Here is a 19197-nt window from a genome sequence, read left to right on the forward strand (position 1 = left end):
TCAGACCCATAGGAACTATGGAGGAAAAGTGCACTGTTAAATTGAGCTACTCAAAACCTATGCCAGCCGGGCGGTGGTGGCGCACGTCTTTAATCCCAGCACTCGGGACACAGAGGCAAGCGGATCTCTGGGAGTTCGAGGTCAGCCTGGTCTACAGAGTGAGTTCCAGGACAGCCAGGGCTGTTACACAGAGAAACACTGTCTCAAAAAAACCAAAACATATATATACATAGATATGTAAATAAAAAGAATTATTAATAAAAAATGTGTATAGCTCAGTTAGTATAGTGCTTGCCTGGAATGCATTAAGTCCTGGGTTTCAACCCAGCATAAACCAGGCATGGTGCCATGTACCTGTAATCCTAGCACTTAGGAGGCAGAGGCAGGAAGATCAGAAGTTCAAGGCTATCCTCAGCTACATTTACAAACTGGAAAGCAGCTTGGGCTCTAAGAGATCCTGTCTTAAATACTTCTCGTCACACTACTGGTGACACTCTCTTCCCTCAAACTCTATTGACAACAGCAGTAGAGTGAAAGATAAGCAGCAATAACTTTAAGGAAACAAATGGAATGAGGCATGCGTGTACCGCACCGTAGTAGCCACTGCATTTAGCAGGATATGCAGCTTCTCCAAGGGGAGCTTCACCTGTCCCAGAAACACCTGGTGATCCCTGATAGTGGTGATGTGAGATCTAGGGACAACAAATAGTCACAAGACTAATGTTTTGAAGGAAAATCAGGTCAACAAGCTGTTTCTAGTGCTTATATCAACCTTCTATGCATCTAGGGGAGTACTAAGAGCTAACCATGAGAATAAACTGAAAACATAGATGTGTCCACATAAAGAGGATATTTGGTGAGCTAGAGTTGATGGCAGTAACATTAGGTAGAAGCTTTAGGTGATCTCTGGTAATCCACACCCTTTTTGTGTTTTTCAAAATTAGTCTTCAGCAGTCTTGGAGCAGTTTCTCAAAATCAGGCACTCCAAGGACAAGTCTGCCGTGAGAGTTGTGGGAATCAAGTGGAAGAAACTTGGGGAAACTCACGTGGGGACTGACTGACAAGCACGTGAAGCCTCCTGTCATGGTCATGTCTCCATGCATGGGTGGGAAGCCCTCTTTTCTGAGCACAGGACATTAAAAGAAGTCATTGAGCGTTTTAAAGAACAACAATTGGCAACTGCATCAACTCTAGAGAATGAAAGGAGACACTTGCCAATCTCCTGAGACAGATTATTGGCAATAGATAAATTTCCTGATTGCAATGAGGGAGCTGTTTCTGATGGATTCCCTCTGGATCTCACAACACATCAGGACACTGCCAGGTACCAGGAAGAATCTCAGAGTGCAGCTTCTTCTGGAGATGTCCCTATGATGGAGGTTCAACCAGGGATTTCCTCCAGGCCAGTGCAGGCTGAAGACTTCCAGAATCATGCAGCAAACTGCACATGTGAGGGTCACCACGAGAGATTCCACAGAGACACAAATACAAATGTGAGGAATGTTTCAAATCCTTCAAATATCCCTCTAATCTTTCAGTTCACAAGAAAGTGCAAAAGAAGGAGAGGTCATTTGTATGTACAACATGTCATAAAGGCTTCTACACTCACTCAGACCTGACAGTCCATGAGATCACACACAAGGAAAAGAAGCCTTTCAAATGCCCTACCTGTGGAAGGCCGTTCAGCAGACGATACAGACAGGAGGAGAGAAGCCCTACACTTGCTCCAAGTGGCACAGTAGTTACTGCCAATCGTCCACATACCACTGTCTTCAGAGGAATTGCCAAAAATCAGACTGAACTGTGTCCTTCCTCACCAGCAAGAGACAATAAAAACTTTGAGGAAATCAATAAATCAGTTGAAGGATGTCGGGAAACCCAAGACAAAACAAACGTTTGAAGGAAACCAATAAGACTGTTCAAGAACCAAAAGCTACGGAGAAACCCTGTCTCGAAAATTAAAAAAAAAAAAAGACTGTTCAAGAAATAGAAGCAATAAAAATAATACAAACTAAGGGAATTCAGGAAATGGAAATTATAGGTAGGCAAGCCGCAACTGCAGAGGAAAGCATTGCTAGCAGAAAGCGAGAGATGGAAGAGAGAGAATCTTACGCATTGCATACAATAAATACTACATATTTTGTTTACAGAAAATTTTAAATCTGCATTTCTCAACACCATTAGTGTTTGGATGACTCCTTAATAAGTGTGGACATATCAGATATCCTGCATATCAGTTACGTATGTTGCTATTTATAAATGTAGAAAAATTATCATTCTGAAGAAGTAATAAAAATAATTTTACAATTGGGTCACTGCAACAAAAAAATAGAAGAATAGAGTGAAAATATAAACAACATAATAATCTCAAAATATCATCCAGAGTCTCAAAGAATTACTTGTAGCTTAGAAACAACAACAAATTTGGGTGGTACCATTCCATGTGCTAGAATCCCAGTCTCAAAGGTGTGGGGGAGGAAGGGAATGGCTGGGGCAAGTTGAGCATAAGCGTTTACCACTCTCCACTTCCTGTCTGAAGATGCAACCAGCTAACCCCTGCTCCTACTGCCTTCCCTGACTTAACAGACCGCATCCCCTTGGAATCATAAGTCAAAAACCAAAGCAACCCCCAAACAAACAAACAAACAAGCCCCTTCCCTCGTTAGGTTGCCTCTGACAGGTGTTTAGTTATAGCAAGGAGAAAGGTAATCACCAGACTAAACCAGAGCACTAGATGCAAACACAAGCTTTTTTAAGGAGGTCTCTCCCTGGTCCCACCTTACGTCTTTGGTACTGACTCCCCTAATCGTGTTACTTGGAGGCTCAGCCTCTCTTCAGTTCTCAGAATAACCTAGGTTTAAGGAAATAGAAAAGCAGCTTGTGTGTTCACACGGTGCCTCCCTATCAGGAGGTCCACTTTGGTGTCCTTCCCTGGTCTCTTTTCTAGGAAACATTTTTGTCCTTTGCCTCCTTTTGGCAGCCAGGAGCCCCACCCTGTTTTGCCAGCAGTGCTGAAATTGTGCCTTTGAACTTCAGGCCAGGCCCTCTGGGATTTCAGGTTTTATTTTAATCTCACACAATAGGAGGGGCAAGTACACTCTCTTTTGGTTTCTCACTGAAGGAGGAAGGTTCTGGAATAGGAGGAAGAGAGGTCCAGGTATTCAACAAACAGTCCAATGGCTCTAGGCTCTGCCTCCTGGCTTCTCATTCACTATATCTGTATGGATTTATTGGAAAGCTCTTCCAAGTGCTAGCAAGTCAGTCTGATTCATGCTCCTTAGTGGACAGTAGAGTCTACTTCCTTGTACAGCTAAATTATTAAAGCCATAGGCTTTCTAATGCCACACTGCTGCTACGATAAACACTGAGGAAGATGGATTTTATTTTATTTATTTTTTTGAGGCAGGGTTTCTCTGTAGCTTTGGAGCCTGTCCTGGAACTAGCTCTTGTAGACCAGGCTGGCCTCGAACTCCCAGAGATCCGCCTGCCTCTGCCTCCCGAGTGCTGGGATTAAAGCATGAGCCACCACTATGTGCTGACCCCGTGGAATGACGGAGGCTACTCAACAGGGTGAGAAGTAAATAGATTCAGAAAGACACTGGCAGGGCTGAGGCTATGACTCTGGCAGAGCGCCTGCCCAGTAGGCTGAGGCCCTGGGTTCCAGCCCAGCACCGCAAAGCAAGCACACAGGAGAAAACAGGCAGACAGCTTTAGCATTCCTTTAGAACTTTTTACAAGAGCAAAACCAGCTGGCAAGTTAAGGATTCACATTTAAAAGAAAATGATGAGGTTTTAGGGCTCAGCTGACTCAGCTCAGTGGACAGCTGACCAATGTAGGCATGAAGGCTGTCGCCATCAACACCCATTTTCATATCTATACTTTAACTTGTTTATCTTTTTCTTCAAAATGCAGCGTGATTTTCTTATTCTGGACATTAATAACAACTATGGAACTGCTTCTTCTTTCTCTCTGTGTGTATACATGTATGTTTTCTCGGTTTTTTGAGACGGGGCCTTACTACGTAGTTCTGGTTGTCCTGGAACTATCTATGTAGATCAGTCTGGTCTCAAACTCACAGAGATCTGTCTACCTCTGCTTCTACCCTATGAGTGCTGAGATTTAAAGGTACGTGTTTCCGTGCCTGGCTCTCTTTATGTTTTTGACACAGTTTTCCTCTGTAGCCCAGGTTAGCCTTGAACCATAGTATAAACTGGGAACTTAAACTCCCCTTGTCTCTGCCTCCTCAGCGCTGGAATTATAGGTGTGCACAATTGGGCCCATGTTGAAACAAGCATTTTAATATTATATACTCATTAAATCAGCAAGAGCTATCTTTAAAGGAGCTGTGTAAGTAATCATTTAGTTCTCTAACGGCTGAGATTATGCCTTCTGTCATCTTGCTATGGTAAAACATGACCAAAAGCATGTTACAGGAAAGGGTTTATGCCGGGCGGTGGTGGCGCATGCCTTTAATCCCAGCACTCGGGAGGCAGAGGCAGGCGGATCTCTGTGAGTTCGAGACCAGCCTGGTCTACAAGAGCTAGTTCCAGGACAGGCTCCAAAGCCACAGAGAAACCCTGTCTCGAAAAACCAAAAAAAAAAAAAAAAAAAAAAAAAGGAAAGGGTTTATTTGGCTTGCAGGTCACAGTCTAGCATTGAGGAAAGCAAAGAAACTCAAAACAGCACCCTGGAGGAGGAGCCGAAGCAGAGGTCATGGGGTGATGTTTACTGGCTTGTCCAGCCTGTCCGTCTTACAGCACCCAGGGACCACCTGCCCTAGCGGCACCCACAGTCTCACATCAATCATTAGTTAAGAAAATGCTCCACACATGTCTCCACAGGGCAGTCTGATGGAAGCAATTCCTCAGTCGGGGTTCCCTCTTACTAAATGACTCGAATTCGCGCCATGTTAACAAAACCTAGCCAGCACAGGCTTTCCTTGAAAACGGTTTTCCCCACAAAGGGTTTATTTGGGTGTGTTCTTCTGGCTAAACATATCCCTGAAATCAAGCACTGATGCTCGGAGCCACAAGAGCAAACAGCTGACCACTCACAAGGCACTTTAAGCTGGTGATCTTTCAAACACACTAACAAAGCAGTGACCTACTTCTCTCTAGGAAGTCAGGACCTAGTTCATCCCCTTTCTGTCTTCTTCCCTACCTAGCATTGCCATTTTTCTTTTATTTTTATCGAGCATTGCCATTTCTTAGATGTGTGACTTCAGACTCTTAGTTTTTCTGAGCTCTTGCGCCTTTACGTGCAACAAAACAAAGTTCATAAAAGCTGTCTCAGAGTTAGCCTACAAATGAAGTGACAGGGCCTTTGGAAGTCTGGAGCCAGGAGTATCTACTTCACACTTCGAAAGTACAGAGCAGCCTGGAAATATATTGGTTGGCGCCTATACACCGCTGCCAGATGGCCTCAGGGCGAATGCGGGTCCTGCAGCCCGGCGGCAAAGCGAGCTTGAGCAAGTGACTCAGCCCCACTGGCTCAAATTTTTATCTGTAAAATGGAAAATAATTGGGTCACTGTCAGCATTAAGCAAGGCCATGTATTGAGTATTTTTTGGCACCGACAGTAAGGGTGTCATATCTACTTATTATCACCACAGGTTACATACAGGTCCTCTAATGAAACGTCCTTCTCCCCCTTTCCCTTCATTTCTCTCCGTGATAGATCTAGAGAGTCTGATTGAGGAGAAGCTGAGGGGTTGGCACATTTTTATGGACTAAATTGCACTTTCCCTCAATTCATAGTAAGTTAAAGCACTATCCCCCAAAGGTTCTGTACAATGTGCTCACAAGGGTGAGGTCTTAGTCTTTTTGTTTTTGTTTTTTGTTTGTCTGTTTTTTGATACAGGGTTTCTCTGTAGCTTCAGAGCCTGTCCTGCTCTTGTAAACCAGCCTGGCCTCAAACTTACAGAATCCACCTGCCTCTGTCTCCTGCGTGCTGGGATTAAAGGCGTGCGCCACTATTGCCCAGCGAGGTCCTACTCTTAAAGAACAGGAGACCCCCACCTGCCTGCTCCAAACATGAAGGCACAGTGTGATGGTGGCCATCTGTAAAGAGGAGGATCTTTACTAGAAACTAGCCTCCATACTTTCAGTATGAAGAACTGGGGAGGGGGGGATACATTTCTGTTGTTTAAGCCATCTGTCTGTGGTATTTTGTATTGGCGGCCCAAGCAGAATAAAACAGATTTTGAGGCCATAAAATAATAACTAAAATTGTGAGTAGCTTTGGGACAAGATACTAGGCAGTAGCTGGATGACCTTTGCTAGTGTGCTAGTTAGTCATTGTTCTTGTCAATTTGATGCAAACTGGGGTCATCTGGGAAGAGAACCTCAATGGAGAAAATGCCCCCATCAGAGGCCTGTGGGCCTTCAGTGGGGCATTCCTAACTCATGAATGAATGTGGGAGGGTCCACCACATTCAGGTACTCCTGACCTTTTCTTCCTAAGTAGCTTTTAGCTTTGTGTGTGTGTGTTTAATTACAATAGAAAACAAATTAGGATGGTTAGAAAAAACCAGATTAGTTTGAAAGAATGGCCAATAGAAATATGGACAGGAAAGGCTATTTTGGAGCTGGGGAGATAGGGAGCGGATGCTGCTTGCCATGTAAGGTAAGAGAGGGGACCAGAGCTCAGGTCCCCAGGTGGTGCTCTGTCATCATTCTAGCACAGAGGGTCAACCTCAGGCCTCTATATGCATATGTAGACAGGTGAGCATGCTCATACATCCGTGTGCCGCAACACATGAGAACACACACCCATTCACACTGTATCTCATAAGCATCCGAATAAAAATGTACAAATTTTCCAAAAAAGCTACTCTGGCCTGATGATCTGAGTTTGGTCCCTGGAAGCCACATGGTGGATGGAGAGAACCGACTTCCACAATGTATCTTCTCATCTTCACATACATAGCATGGCATTCATGTACACACACACATAGACACACATACAACAGCATGAATGTATGTCATACATGTGTACACACAACACACACTAAATATAATTAAAAAGTAAAAAACAGACCCATAAAAATCTTATTCACAACAGTAACAAAACCGAGATTACTCAAAATAAACAGCAAGAAAGCTTTCACTCCCAGGGGAAGAAAGCTGCCGCAGGGCTGGGGTGGGGGAGCCAGGGAGGCAGCACTTGCTGAGCACCACAAGGCTCAGGTGTGGTCTCCAGCACAGCAAAAACTTCCAAACCAACTGAAAGAAAAAAAAAAAACCCGAACTGCAATTCATATTCTTTGACCTACTAGTTTATTATTGGGTACTCTTCTAAAGGCTTAATGATTTACTAATATATCTCAAAATTGCAAATCATTAGAAAAATCTAAATGGCAGGGAAATATTAAATAGGTAACAGTAGATCTTGTCTATGTTGGCTTTAGACTCATGATTCTCCTTGCTCAGCTGGTATTATAGGTGTACCTCCATGTCCAGCTAATTCTTCTTTTTTTTTTTTCCAAGACAGGTTTTCTCTGTGTAGCCCTGACTGTCCTTGTGAACTCAGGCTGGCCTCAAACTCACAGAGATCGCCAACCCCCCACCCCCGCCTCTGCTTCGTAAGTATGAGTACAGGGATTGGGGATTAAAGGCAAGTATCACTATGCCTGGCCTAATTATGGTATCTTTGACGATGCTACAGAGCTGCCCAGGACTCACTGTCTGTGGATGACTTTGTGTGGGAAAGGTCCTCCTACTGAAATTATCTAAAACAATCCCCGCAGATCAGTCATTGTAATCTATTTCCCTCTTGTCTAGAGCAGTCACACCCTGCCCTCATTCAATAATATGCAGGTTCTAATCTTGTACGATCAAGAAACAAGCTGTCCCACCCCAACCCAAAACAAACTGAGACCAAGTTTGTTGGGAAGACACGGAAAATAAAGATAGACAAGTGATAAGGATGATGGGTCTCTTCCGCGTGCGGACTGGAGAGCCCTTAACTTGGCAGGTCTTCCTGAAACTATACAAGAGAGAACACTTCTTGGACAAGTGAGTCATGTCTTCCTCCTCTGTGTGTTCAAAATATGAAGTCAGCTGTGTTTGTAAAGTTACCCGTTCACCGTAGACACTGATTGGTGCTTCCCTGCCAGCACTAAACTAGGGTTTGCTCCAGAAAATGAGAAAGAGATTCTAGAAGAGATACAATCCCTTAATCTACCACTCTGTTCTCTACAAACAGCAGAGCAGGACAAGGGAACCGGCTAGGCTCAGAGTCACTGTCACCAAACATGATGAAATCTGAGTTCCATCCTTGGAACCCACAGGCTGGAAGGAGAGATCAGATCCCCACAAACTGTTCTCTGATGTACCCGCACGCCCATGCACAGCACATACACACGAAATAAATAATCACAAGTCAGCAGAGCAAATATTAAACACCATATGTTTATATGCGTACATATATATAAATACAATTTAAACTTTAAAAAATGTCTATTTATTCTCGTGTAGTTTGTGTCACAGGATGAATTACAGGAATTAGTAAATCTTGGGGATTATGCTCAGGCTGTCCAGTTTGACAGCAGATACCGTTATCCCCCTCCCTACCCACTTACTTTTTTTTTTTTTATTTAAAATAGGGTCTCATTCTGCCACTCTGTTGTTTTAGGCTGGCCTTGAACTCTTGGCAGCATTCCTACCTCAGTCTTCCAAGAGGCAAAAATTTTTTTTTTTTTTTTTTGTTTTTCAAGACAGGGTTTCTCTGTAGCTTTGGAGCCCATCCTGGAACTCCCTTGGTAGACCAGGCTGGCCTCGAACTCACAGAGATCCGCCTGTCTCTGCCTCCCAAGTGCTGGGATTACAGGCGTGCGCCACCACCGCCCGGCGAGGCAAAATATTTTAAGAAACATTTGAAAAATTATTACTTAGGAATTGGGCATGGTAGCACACGCCTTTAATCCCTGCACTAGGGAGGCAAAGGTAGGTGGATCTCTGTGATTTCAAAGTTAGCCTGGTGTACATAGCAAGTTCGAAGATAGCCAGGGCTACATGGTGATACCTTACCTCAAAAGTAAGCCATAAGCACAAACCCCAGTACGTACGTGGATAAGCTGATGAGATATCTTTAAGTGCCCAAACTGTGAAATTCACGAAATCAACTGATACAGTCCCAGATTTCATGACACTCACAAACCCATTCCTTGATTTTGTAAAATTAAATAGGTAAGCAGCAACAAATATATTTACATAGGAAAATAAATGGTATTTAAAATTTTTTTTCCTTTTTTTTATTTTATTTTTTATTTTTTGGTTTTTCGAAACAGGTTTTTTTTGTTTTTTTTTTTTTTGTGTAGCCCTGGTTGATCTAAAACTCATTCTGTAGACCAGGCTGGCCTCAGACTCACAGAGATCTGCTTGCCTTTGTTTCCCAAGTGCTGGGATTAAAGGGATGAGCCTCCACCGCCCGGCAACTTCTTAACAAAATTGAAAAGAAAATGAGTAATTATGTTTGTGTTGTTGGAAAACAAGAGCGTAAGTGTAGGAGAAAAATAATCCAATTGTAAAAATCAAAGATTTTAGGTAAAAACCCTGAAATACTTTTTATTGTAGCCATCAGTATAAATTCCTGATTCTTCCATCTCTTTAAAAGATAGATGTCTGCTGGGTGCACACCTTTACTCCCAGAACTCAAGAGGCAGAGGCAGGTGGATCTCTGTGAGTTGGAGGCCAGCCTGTTCTACAAGAGCGAGTTCCAGGACAGCCACAACGAAAAACCCTGTCTTGAAAAAACAATAAAATAACAAAAACAAAAACATAGACGTCATAGTTCTGCCCATTACCGAGGTCATGTAACGATGAGAGATAATGATTGTAGAACTGAATGCTACTGCCGTGCAGGTAGAAGTCTCTACTTTTTCCCTGCTAAGAAAAACCAAGCTTTGGGGAAATTGCTGCTTCCAAGGTCCAGGAGGCTGGAGATGTAGCTGGGTCAGTAGAATACTCACAACATGTGCAGTCCTGGGTTTGATCTAAACAGCACATACCTGTAACCCTGACTTCCGGGGTCTGAGGCAGCCAGATCAGAAGTTCAAGATCGCCCTCACACACGTGATCTTACACATGGCGCTCAAGGCCAGTCAGGGATAGACGTGACCCTGTCTGGAAAACCAACCAACCACACAACAAAAGTAAAAGTAGACTTCTGAAGTGAAAGGATTTGCACTCACGTCAGGTACCAGTGAATATCTATTGCCAGTGGGTTTCTACATTATGGAAGGAGAAATTACCTCTTGTCGATGATCGTTACCCGGGAAGGTGGAATCCCCAAGACGTCACAGCTCTGCAGAAGTTCTTTCTTCCGAATCTCTCCTTGACTGTAGTAATTTCCTGAGGGAACAGATACAGTGGTACTTTCACAGCAGAGGCCTGGCTGCTCACTCATTCTTAGCCCATCTTGTCCCCCAGGTGATTTGAACTGTCTGAAAAAACCATGACTGTGATAAGAAATTCAAGAAAATAGAACATTTAATGTTCAGGTGGTCCTGGTAGCAGCATTCATTTTAGTACCGCCATTTACAATACCTATGTATCTATTTATGCATGCATGGATACATAAATACATCGACCTACTAATCTGTCATGTGTCTGTCTGTCTGTCTGTCTATCTATCTATCTATCTATCTATCTATCTATCTATCATCTACCTACCTACCTATCATGTGTCTGTCTGTCTGTCTATCTATCTATCATCTATCTATCTATCTATCTATCATCTACCTATCTATCTATCATGTGTCTGTCTGTCTGTCTGTCTGTCTATCTATCTATCTTCTCTCTGTGCTATGCTGTGCTTAACATGTGTGAGGCACTGGGGCTGAATACCAGCCTCACCTTTACAGACACATAAAATAATCCTCAGATTATCCTTCCTTCCTTTCTTTTTTTTTAGATGGGATTTCTCTATGTAACAGTCCTAGATGACCTGGAGCTCTTGTAGACCAGGCTGACCTCGAACTCCCAGAGATCCGCCTGCCTCTGCCTCCTGAGTGCTGGGATTAAAGGCCGTGGGCCATTGCCTGGCCAGTCTTCAGATTTCTAAAACTTATTTAAATGATAGGGTGCCATTCTTGAGTATTACAAGAAAATGTTCAGATACCATTTAGGAAAATGTGCTGGCTAGTTTTATGTTGACTTGACACAAGATAAGTCATTTAAGAGGAGGGAACCACAACTAAGAAAATGCCTCCAGTGCTGGAGAGACGGCTCAGCAGCTAAGGGCACTGGTTGCTCTTCCAGAGGTCCTGAGTTCAATTCCCAGCACATAGTGGTTCACAGCCATCTGTAATGAGATCTGGTGCCCTTTTCTGGCCTGTGGGGATACATGCAGACAGAACACTGTATACATAATAATAAATAAATCTTAAAAAAAAAAGAAAAAGAAAATGCTTGCCTCATGGGTGAGAGAAAGATGCTCTCCCCTCCCCCTTTCTCTGTTACCTCCTGTGGCAGGTGAGAGAACTGGTCCCAGGGTCACAAGAATGGGAAAACTAGCCCTGACCCTCCCCATCTGGGCAGCACACTAGAGATGACCCTGTGGTCAGGACTGTAGGTGAGCTGACCGCCCCACCCCCCATATGTCCCCTATAGCAATCAGGAGAGAGAGAGTTCTGTACCTTGCCTGGGCAAAACAGGCAAGAGCTGGCCCTGGTGATGTGAGTGTGGGTGACCCGGATCTGAGGCCCTGAGAGCAGAACTGGCCCCGCTCCTTGCTGCTTGCTGTAGGCTGCATTGGGTGAGCTAGCCGAGGCAGTGCTGGAGAGCTTGTCTGGACAGTGACCATGAGGGAAAGCTGGCAGGCTGACCAACCCAGCTACCATCCAGGTCCAGAACCAGGGCTATGTGTTGGCGCACCCCAACATCCACTGTGAACTCTTGGAGCACGCAGATCCGCAACAACAGGATCTCCATGACACAGAACAACAGGAATCTAAGAGGAGCCCCAGTGAGAGCCAGTATCGGTGTGCAGCAGAAACCGGAGGCCTCCAGTCAGACCAGTGACTCAAAGCAATGAACACTTTGCAGTAAAGACGAATAGACTAACGGGTTGACTGTGTGACTTAATGGGCCACACTACAGCTTCCAAGACTAGATTCTTTTCCTTTTTTGTTTGTTTGTTTTTTGTTTTTTCTTTTAAATTTGGTTTTGATTTGGGATGGAGGTTGCAAGGGCAGAGGGCAGATGCTTGGGGACAAGAAGATAAGTGGGATTGGAGTGCATGATGTGAAATCCACAAAGAATCAATAAAAGTTAAAAGAAGAAAAGGAAAGAAAAAAAGAAAATACCTCCATAAGATTGGGTTGCAGACAAGCCTGTAAGACATTTTCTTAGTGATTGATGGGGGAGTGCCCAGCCCACTGTGGGTGGTACCATCCTGGGTTGGTGGTCCTAAGGGCTATAAGAAAGCAGGCTGAGCAAGCCGGTTACCCCTCCATGGTCTCTGCATCAGCTCCTGCTTCCAGGTTCCTGCGCTGAGTGAGTTCCCACCCTCTCTGCTTTTGATTATGAACTGTTATTTGGAACTGTGGGTGAAACTAACCCTTTCCTAACCAAGCTGCCTTTGGTCACGGTGCTTCTCATTACAGCAATAGTAACCCTAGTCCATAACTAAGACAGAAAACATCCTTTTATTTTTATTTATCGAGATCGGGTCTCTCTATCTTGTAGTTCTAGCTGGCTTGGAACTCCCTATGGAGACCAGGCTGACAGAGATCCACCTGCCTCTGAGTGTTGGGATTAAAGGCGTGTTCCAGCACACCTGGCACATCCTTTTCTAAAGAGTTGTCACCAGTGGCCCATCAGTACCAGAAAAAGCTTAGTGATATTCTTTACTTTCCCAACGTACGTACCACAGCCCTTATAACTAATTCTCTTCTGTAGCCTTACAAATATTAATACAACGAAGTTTTGGTGTCCCTTAAAATGAACACTCACTTTGAGCATTACCTAATTAATATATGTCCTAATGAAAATTTCCTGAAAATAGTGCATGTATGCTTTCTGTTTAACTTCCCTGAGCCAAAGGTCTTTGGCTTGTAGCATGTGGATAATGACTGATCCAGAGTTTCCTGGAAGGTTACTTAATATACACTGAAGTGCTCTATTAAGCAGTGCTTGCTTTCTCTTTCCTTTGCCACCTTTGTTTAAGATAAGATATTGATGTACAGTCCTCGCTCACCTAAAACTTATTATGATCAATTAATTTTGAAATTTATTTAGAAGAGAAAATGAATCCAGTTTGTGTCAAGTTGACAAAAACCCAGCCAGTATAAAAAGTGTGTTGCTGGTGCATACCTTTAATCCCAGCACTCGGGAGGCAGAGGTAGGCGGGTCTCTGTGAGTTCAAGACCAGCCTGATCTACAAAAGCAAGTTCCAGGACAGGCTCCAAAGCTACAGAGAAACCGTGTCCGAAAAACAAAACAAAAAGTGTCAATTATTCAAAGATTTATTTATTTCCTTTTTTGTTTTTAACACAGAGTCTCACTATGTAGTCCTGACTGGTCTAGAACTTGCTATGAAGACCAGGTTAGGTTCACCTGCTTCTGCTGGGACTAAAGTCATGTAACACCATGCCTAGCCTATTCAGAAATTTAAACTCTGAGCCAGGTGGTGGTGGCGCACACCTTTAATCCCAGCACTTGGGAGGAAGAGGCAGGCAGATCTCTGTCAGTTCGAGGCCAACCTGGTTTACAAGAGCTACTTTCAGGACAGAGAAACCCTGTCTTGAAAAACAAAAAACAAACAAAAAAAAATTTAAACTCTGTATCACAATGTGACTCAACAGTTAACAGTTACATTCACAAGAATCCACTTTAAAGAATTAGAAACAATTATACCAATAGAATTATACCAATAGATACTTAATAACAATGTTTGTAGCGGTCATTATTCACAACAGCCAGAGTACAAAAATCCAAGTAAGCAGCATCAACAGAAGGATGAAAAAAAAATATGATACCTACACAGAACAAAAATATTCTTCAGCCAGGAAAACAAATGAAGTGGGGCTGGAATACAGCTCAGTCGCTGAATATTTGCCTAGCATGTGAGGTCCTGGGTTCAATCCCCAGTGCGATAACTCCTGCCTCATCCACCAAATAGGAATAAAGAAGATGGGCATGGTGGCATAAGCCATAATTCCAGTACTCTGGGAGCTAAGACAGGGGAATTGTGAATTTGAGGCTAGCCTGGGCTACATGGTGAGATCCTGATACAAACAAAACAATGTTCTGAAACATGCTACAATATTGGTGGACTTTAAAAATATTAAGGTAATATAAGTCATGTGTAAAATAACAACGACTGCCTGATTCTGTTTATATATGGCACCTAAACAGGCAAACCCACTGAAACGTAAGTAGAATTGCAGTCACAGAGGTTAGAGGAAGGAAGGAATGGGGAGTTATTGCTCAACGGGTTACAGAGTTTCTCTTTGGAATGATGAAATAGGGGTGATGGTTACAAAATCTTGGGAAGGTACTTGCCACTGCTGAGTCGAACATTTAAGAAGTTCAAAATAGTGAGTTTTATGTCATAAATATTTATGGCACAAATGAAAGAAACATTAGAAACAGAAGCCAGAGTTTCACTCAATAAAACTCTTCCAAGGGGGCTGGTAATATGGCTCAGCAGGTAAACAGGCTTCATGTCCAGTCAGATGACCTGAGTTTGATCATCAAGACTCAGGGTAGAAGGAGAAAGAGTCTGTTAACCTCGGTATGGCATACACATGCCCATACACATACATTCATGCACGAAATAAATAAATGCGAGAAAATAAAAATAGAGTTATTATAAAATACAAATTATGCCTTTAAATTTGGTAGAACAACTATAAAATTTTTTTTTTTTAGTGTGTGTATGTGTGTGGGTTTGTTCAGTGCCTGAAGAGGCCAGAAGAGGGTGTTAGATTCCCTGGAGCTGGAGTTACAGGTGATTTTGAATCACCTGACATGGGTCCAGTGCAGAACTCAGGTTCTCTGGAAGAGAATCAAGTGCTCATAACTATTGAGCCATCTCTAGTCCCTAAAAAGAGGCACCGGGTACAGATTCACACGGCTAAGCCGGGGAGCACAGGGTAGAGATCCACACGGCTAAGCCGGGGAGCACGGGGTACAGAGCCACACGGCTGCGCCAGAGAGCATGGGGTACAGAGCCACATGGCTAAGCCGGGGAGCATGGAGTAAAGATCCACACAGCTACTCCAGGGAGCATGGGGTACAGAGCCACACGACTACTCCAGGGAGCACCGGGTACAGATCCACACGACTAAGCCGGGAGCAGGGGGTACAGATCCACACGGCTAAGCCAGGGAGCACAAGGTACAGAGAGCCACACGGCTAAGCCAGGGAGCACAGGGTACAGATCCACACGGCTAAGCCAGGGAGCACAGGGTACAGATCCACACAGCTACTCCAGGGAGCACAGGGTACAGATCCACACAGCTACTCCAGGGAGCACAGGGTACAGATCCATACCGCTAAGCCAGGGAGCACAGGGTACAGAGAGCCACACGGCTAAGCCAGGGAGCACAAGGTACAGATCCACACGGCTACTCCAGGGAGCACAGGGTACAGATCCACATGGCTAAGCCAGGGAGCACAGGGTACAGATCCATACGGCTAAGCCAGGGAGCACAGGGTCCAGAGAGCCACACGGCTAAGCCAGGGAGCACAGGGTCCAGAGAGCCACACGGCTAAGCCAGGGAGCACTGCCATATACAACATTATCACCCAGCCAATCTGGGCCATACTTGTGAGTGCAGTGGCTTTTCCCTATTCCCAAAAGGTTGCACTATATTTGTATTTTTACCCCCAGAAATAGTAATTTTGTTTAGTTTCTCTGACCTATACCTTACAGATGGTCATTAACAAAGCCAAGCATGCTGAGGGACTTTTCCTCATGATTATAGGCTTATGTGTCTCAGTGAGGAGAACAGTGCTCACTGAGGTGAAGTTATAAAAAGTATTTCAGTGCTCACTGAGGTAAAGTTATAAAAAGTATTTTTAATACTAAGTTCTTGGAGGTTCCTGAAGAACCTTGTGTGTGGTTGAGCACATCTATTCGACACTCCTATCGGAGTAATCAAAGAGCTGCCATCTTTTTTTCCCACACATGAACCTTTACACAGTTCAGAGGTGCCATTTGTCACTGTAGAATTTCTCTTTGCATGCCGGGCGGTGGTGGCACACCCCTTTAATCCCAACACTGGAAGGCAGAGGCAGGCGGATTTCTGTGAGTTTGAGGCCAGCCTGGTCTACAAGAGCTAGTTCCAGGACAGACAGGGATACACAGAGAAACCCTGTCTCGGAAAACAAAAGACAAAACAATTTCCTCAACACAGCAATAGCATAGTTTACAATAATTTCTATTATAGCTATAGAAAGCTATAGAAAGTTTAATCAAATCTTCCAGTTTACACTTACAAATCTAACTCAGGGGTTGGGATCTGGCTCAGTTGCTGGAGTGCTTAGCTAGCAAGCAGGATGCCCTGGGGCTGACCCCCGGACTTGGGAGGTGGAGGCAGATGGATCAGAAGCTTAGGGATTTCTACAGCTACCTGGTGGGTTTGAGGCTAGCCTCGATTATATGAGACCCTGCATCAACACACACACAAAAGCACACACATACCATACACACAAAACCCAAACTACTTTTCCAAATCTAATTCAGCTGGGGATGCAGCTCAGTATAGAGACACTAGACTCAGTCTCCAGTGCTGTAAAAGCAAAATGAAAAAACAAAACACCCCGCCGGGTGGTGTGGCGCACGCCTTTAATCCCAGAACTCGGGAGGCAGGGGCAGGCGGATCTCTGTGGGTTCGAGGCCAGCCTAGTCTACAGAGCGAGTGCCAGGACAGGCTCCAAAGCTACAGAGAAACCCTGTCTCGAAAAACCAAAACTAAACCAAACCAAACCAAACCAAAACACCCCAACTAAGTAAATAAACAGCAAGACAGCACAATTTCCTTTATGAACTTACATTTATTTATGTAAAAACCTTAAAAAAATCAATACTTTTTTTTTGAAAAAGAAACTTCAAATGCATTGGGTTAGAAGAATAGGTTAAACTGTCACTTTCGCTCTCTCCCTTGCTAAAGCAAGGTCTTCTGTGACCCAGGCTGGTCTTAAATCACTGTGTGTGGTGAGGATAACCTTGAACTCCTGACCCCTCTGCCTGGATCACAGATCTGTGCCCTCACACGCGGCTTAGATCACCCCCTTTGAGGCTGAGTTCAAATGTTTCTCAAGAAGGAATACGGCAAAGACTTGCTAGTGACCAAAAAGGAATTATCTAAAATAACCCAGTAAGCTTTATTTTAGGAAATCTGGTGAATCAGATGCCTGACGAAACTCTCTGAGCATATCTGCCCACGTGAGATAAATGGCAAACACGTTTGAGAATCTGAGACTGACATAGCAGAAAAGTAAGGGCTATATCTGAAGGACGGAAACAAAAATAGCATGGATCCTGAGGGATTACATAACAGACGCAGGGCACTCAGAGAGCATCTGTACAGCCTTGCTCTCAAGTCAAGCTTAGAACTTCGCTGTAGGGCTGGAGAGATGGCTCAGAGGTTAAGAGAACTGACTGCTGTTCCAGAGGTCCTGAGTTCAATTCCCAGCAACCACATGGTGGCTCACACCCATCTATGATGAGATCTGGTGCCCAGAACACTATATATGTAAAATAAATAAATTAAAAAAAAATATTAAGAACTTCGCTGTAAACCAGGGGACATCCATTACAGAAGGACCTTCCGAAGCCTACACCTTCATTGGATGAGGACACCAACCAAAGTGCCCACCCTAGACTGAGGTGCTTAGACTTCGTTTGAGTAGAAGGCAAAACATGAAAAGCATTACTCCCCCTCCCCCCATTTCTTAAACTCCCACTCGACTTTCCTCGGTGTGAGTGACTCAACATCTCTCCCCGCATGAATTTCCAGAGCTTGATGCTCCTCATCCGCAGACAGCATCTACCTCTCTTCTTCGACCTCCTAGAAGAGATGTGTGGCTACTTCAACAAGGAAAATGTAGCAGAAGAGACACTGCGGGATTTCTAAAGCTGGTCATAAAAGACAACATGGCTGTCTCAGATTATCTCTCAGGACACCTGCCTGGGAACCCAGTCGCTGGGTTGTAAAGGAGCAGAAAGTCTTTTGGATACATCATATGTGGATGTTCTAATTGAAATTGCTAGCTAAGTCCCAGCATCCCGATATGCAAGAAGAGGAAAATCTTATGGTGACTGCAATTCCCAGTTTGGAGGCTCTCAATATAGTGGATGGGAGATACTGTGCTGACTGTATGCGAGACATTTGGGGTTGGGCCCTCAACTTATACTACCTCTTTGGCCTGAAAAAAAAAAATCAGGTTGACAATTTGGAGTGATCTGAGGCAGGCAATGGCTTTAGGTCAACAGGGGCTGGGCAGATGACTCAGTGGATAAGAGTGCTTGCTGCTCATGTAGTATGACTTGGGTTTGAATCCCTACCACCCATATATGAAATCCACATGGCCACGATGCCTGTCACCCCACTGCTGGGGAGGGGTGGAGACAGGTTTTGTGAGGCTTGCTGACTGACAGCCTACTCCAGGTTCAGTGAGAGACCTTGTCTCAAGAGGAATGAGGCAGAGTTATAAAACAAGATTACTTGATGTCCTCCTCTGGTCTCTGCATGTGTTTTATCAGCACATACATGAGCACATATACCACCTAAACATACACCACCCACCCACACATACAAAATAAATATTAGAAAAAGAGAATCAAACAGGGTGGTGGTGGTGCACACCTTTAATCCCAGCACTCAGGAAGCAGAGGCAGGTGGATCTCTGTGAGTTTGAGGCCAGCCTGGTCTACAAGAGCTAGTTCCAGGTTTTTAGAAAAACCCTGTCTCGAAAAACCAAAACCAAACCAAACCAAACCAAAATCCCAAAGCATACATGTAGAAACCCAGAATAAGTTGTAAGAAAAAAAGAACAGAATCAGACATAACGACTGAGATTGGGAGTTTTGGAGGTTTATTTGAGTAAAGAAATGATTTAAGATATCAAGTATGAGAAAATAAGAGATTATAACAGGAGAAACAGATTGAAGGACAGAACTGCATAAATACCATCTCAATATGCAAGACCTAAATGTAACACCATTTACAGCAAGATATGGTG

At 44.0% G+C, this 19197-nt stretch overlaps 1 protein-coding gene across 7 annotated transcripts in view; it reads right to left on the reverse strand.

Moving 5' to 3' along the window:
- Pigl (phosphatidylinositol glycan anchor biosynthesis class L) overlaps window positions 1-19197 on the reverse strand; it is a 63233-nt gene that overhangs the window by 38437 nt on the left and 5599 nt on the right. For all 7 annotated transcript variants that reach the window (XM_075992223.1, XM_075992227.1, XM_075992221.1 and 4 more), the window contains exon 2: window positions 10254-10353. In XM_075992223.1, the coding sequence (XP_075848338.1) occupies window positions 10254-10353 (100 nt within the window). The remainder of the gene's footprint in view (window positions 1-10253; window positions 10354-19197) is intronic.

This window comes from Microtus pennsylvanicus, chromosome 11, assembly GCF_037038515.1.
Source record: "Microtus pennsylvanicus isolate mMicPen1 chromosome 11, mMicPen1.hap1, whole genome shotgun sequence".
Lineage (NCBI taxonomy): Eukaryota > Metazoa > Chordata > Mammalia > Rodentia > Cricetidae > Microtus > Microtus pennsylvanicus.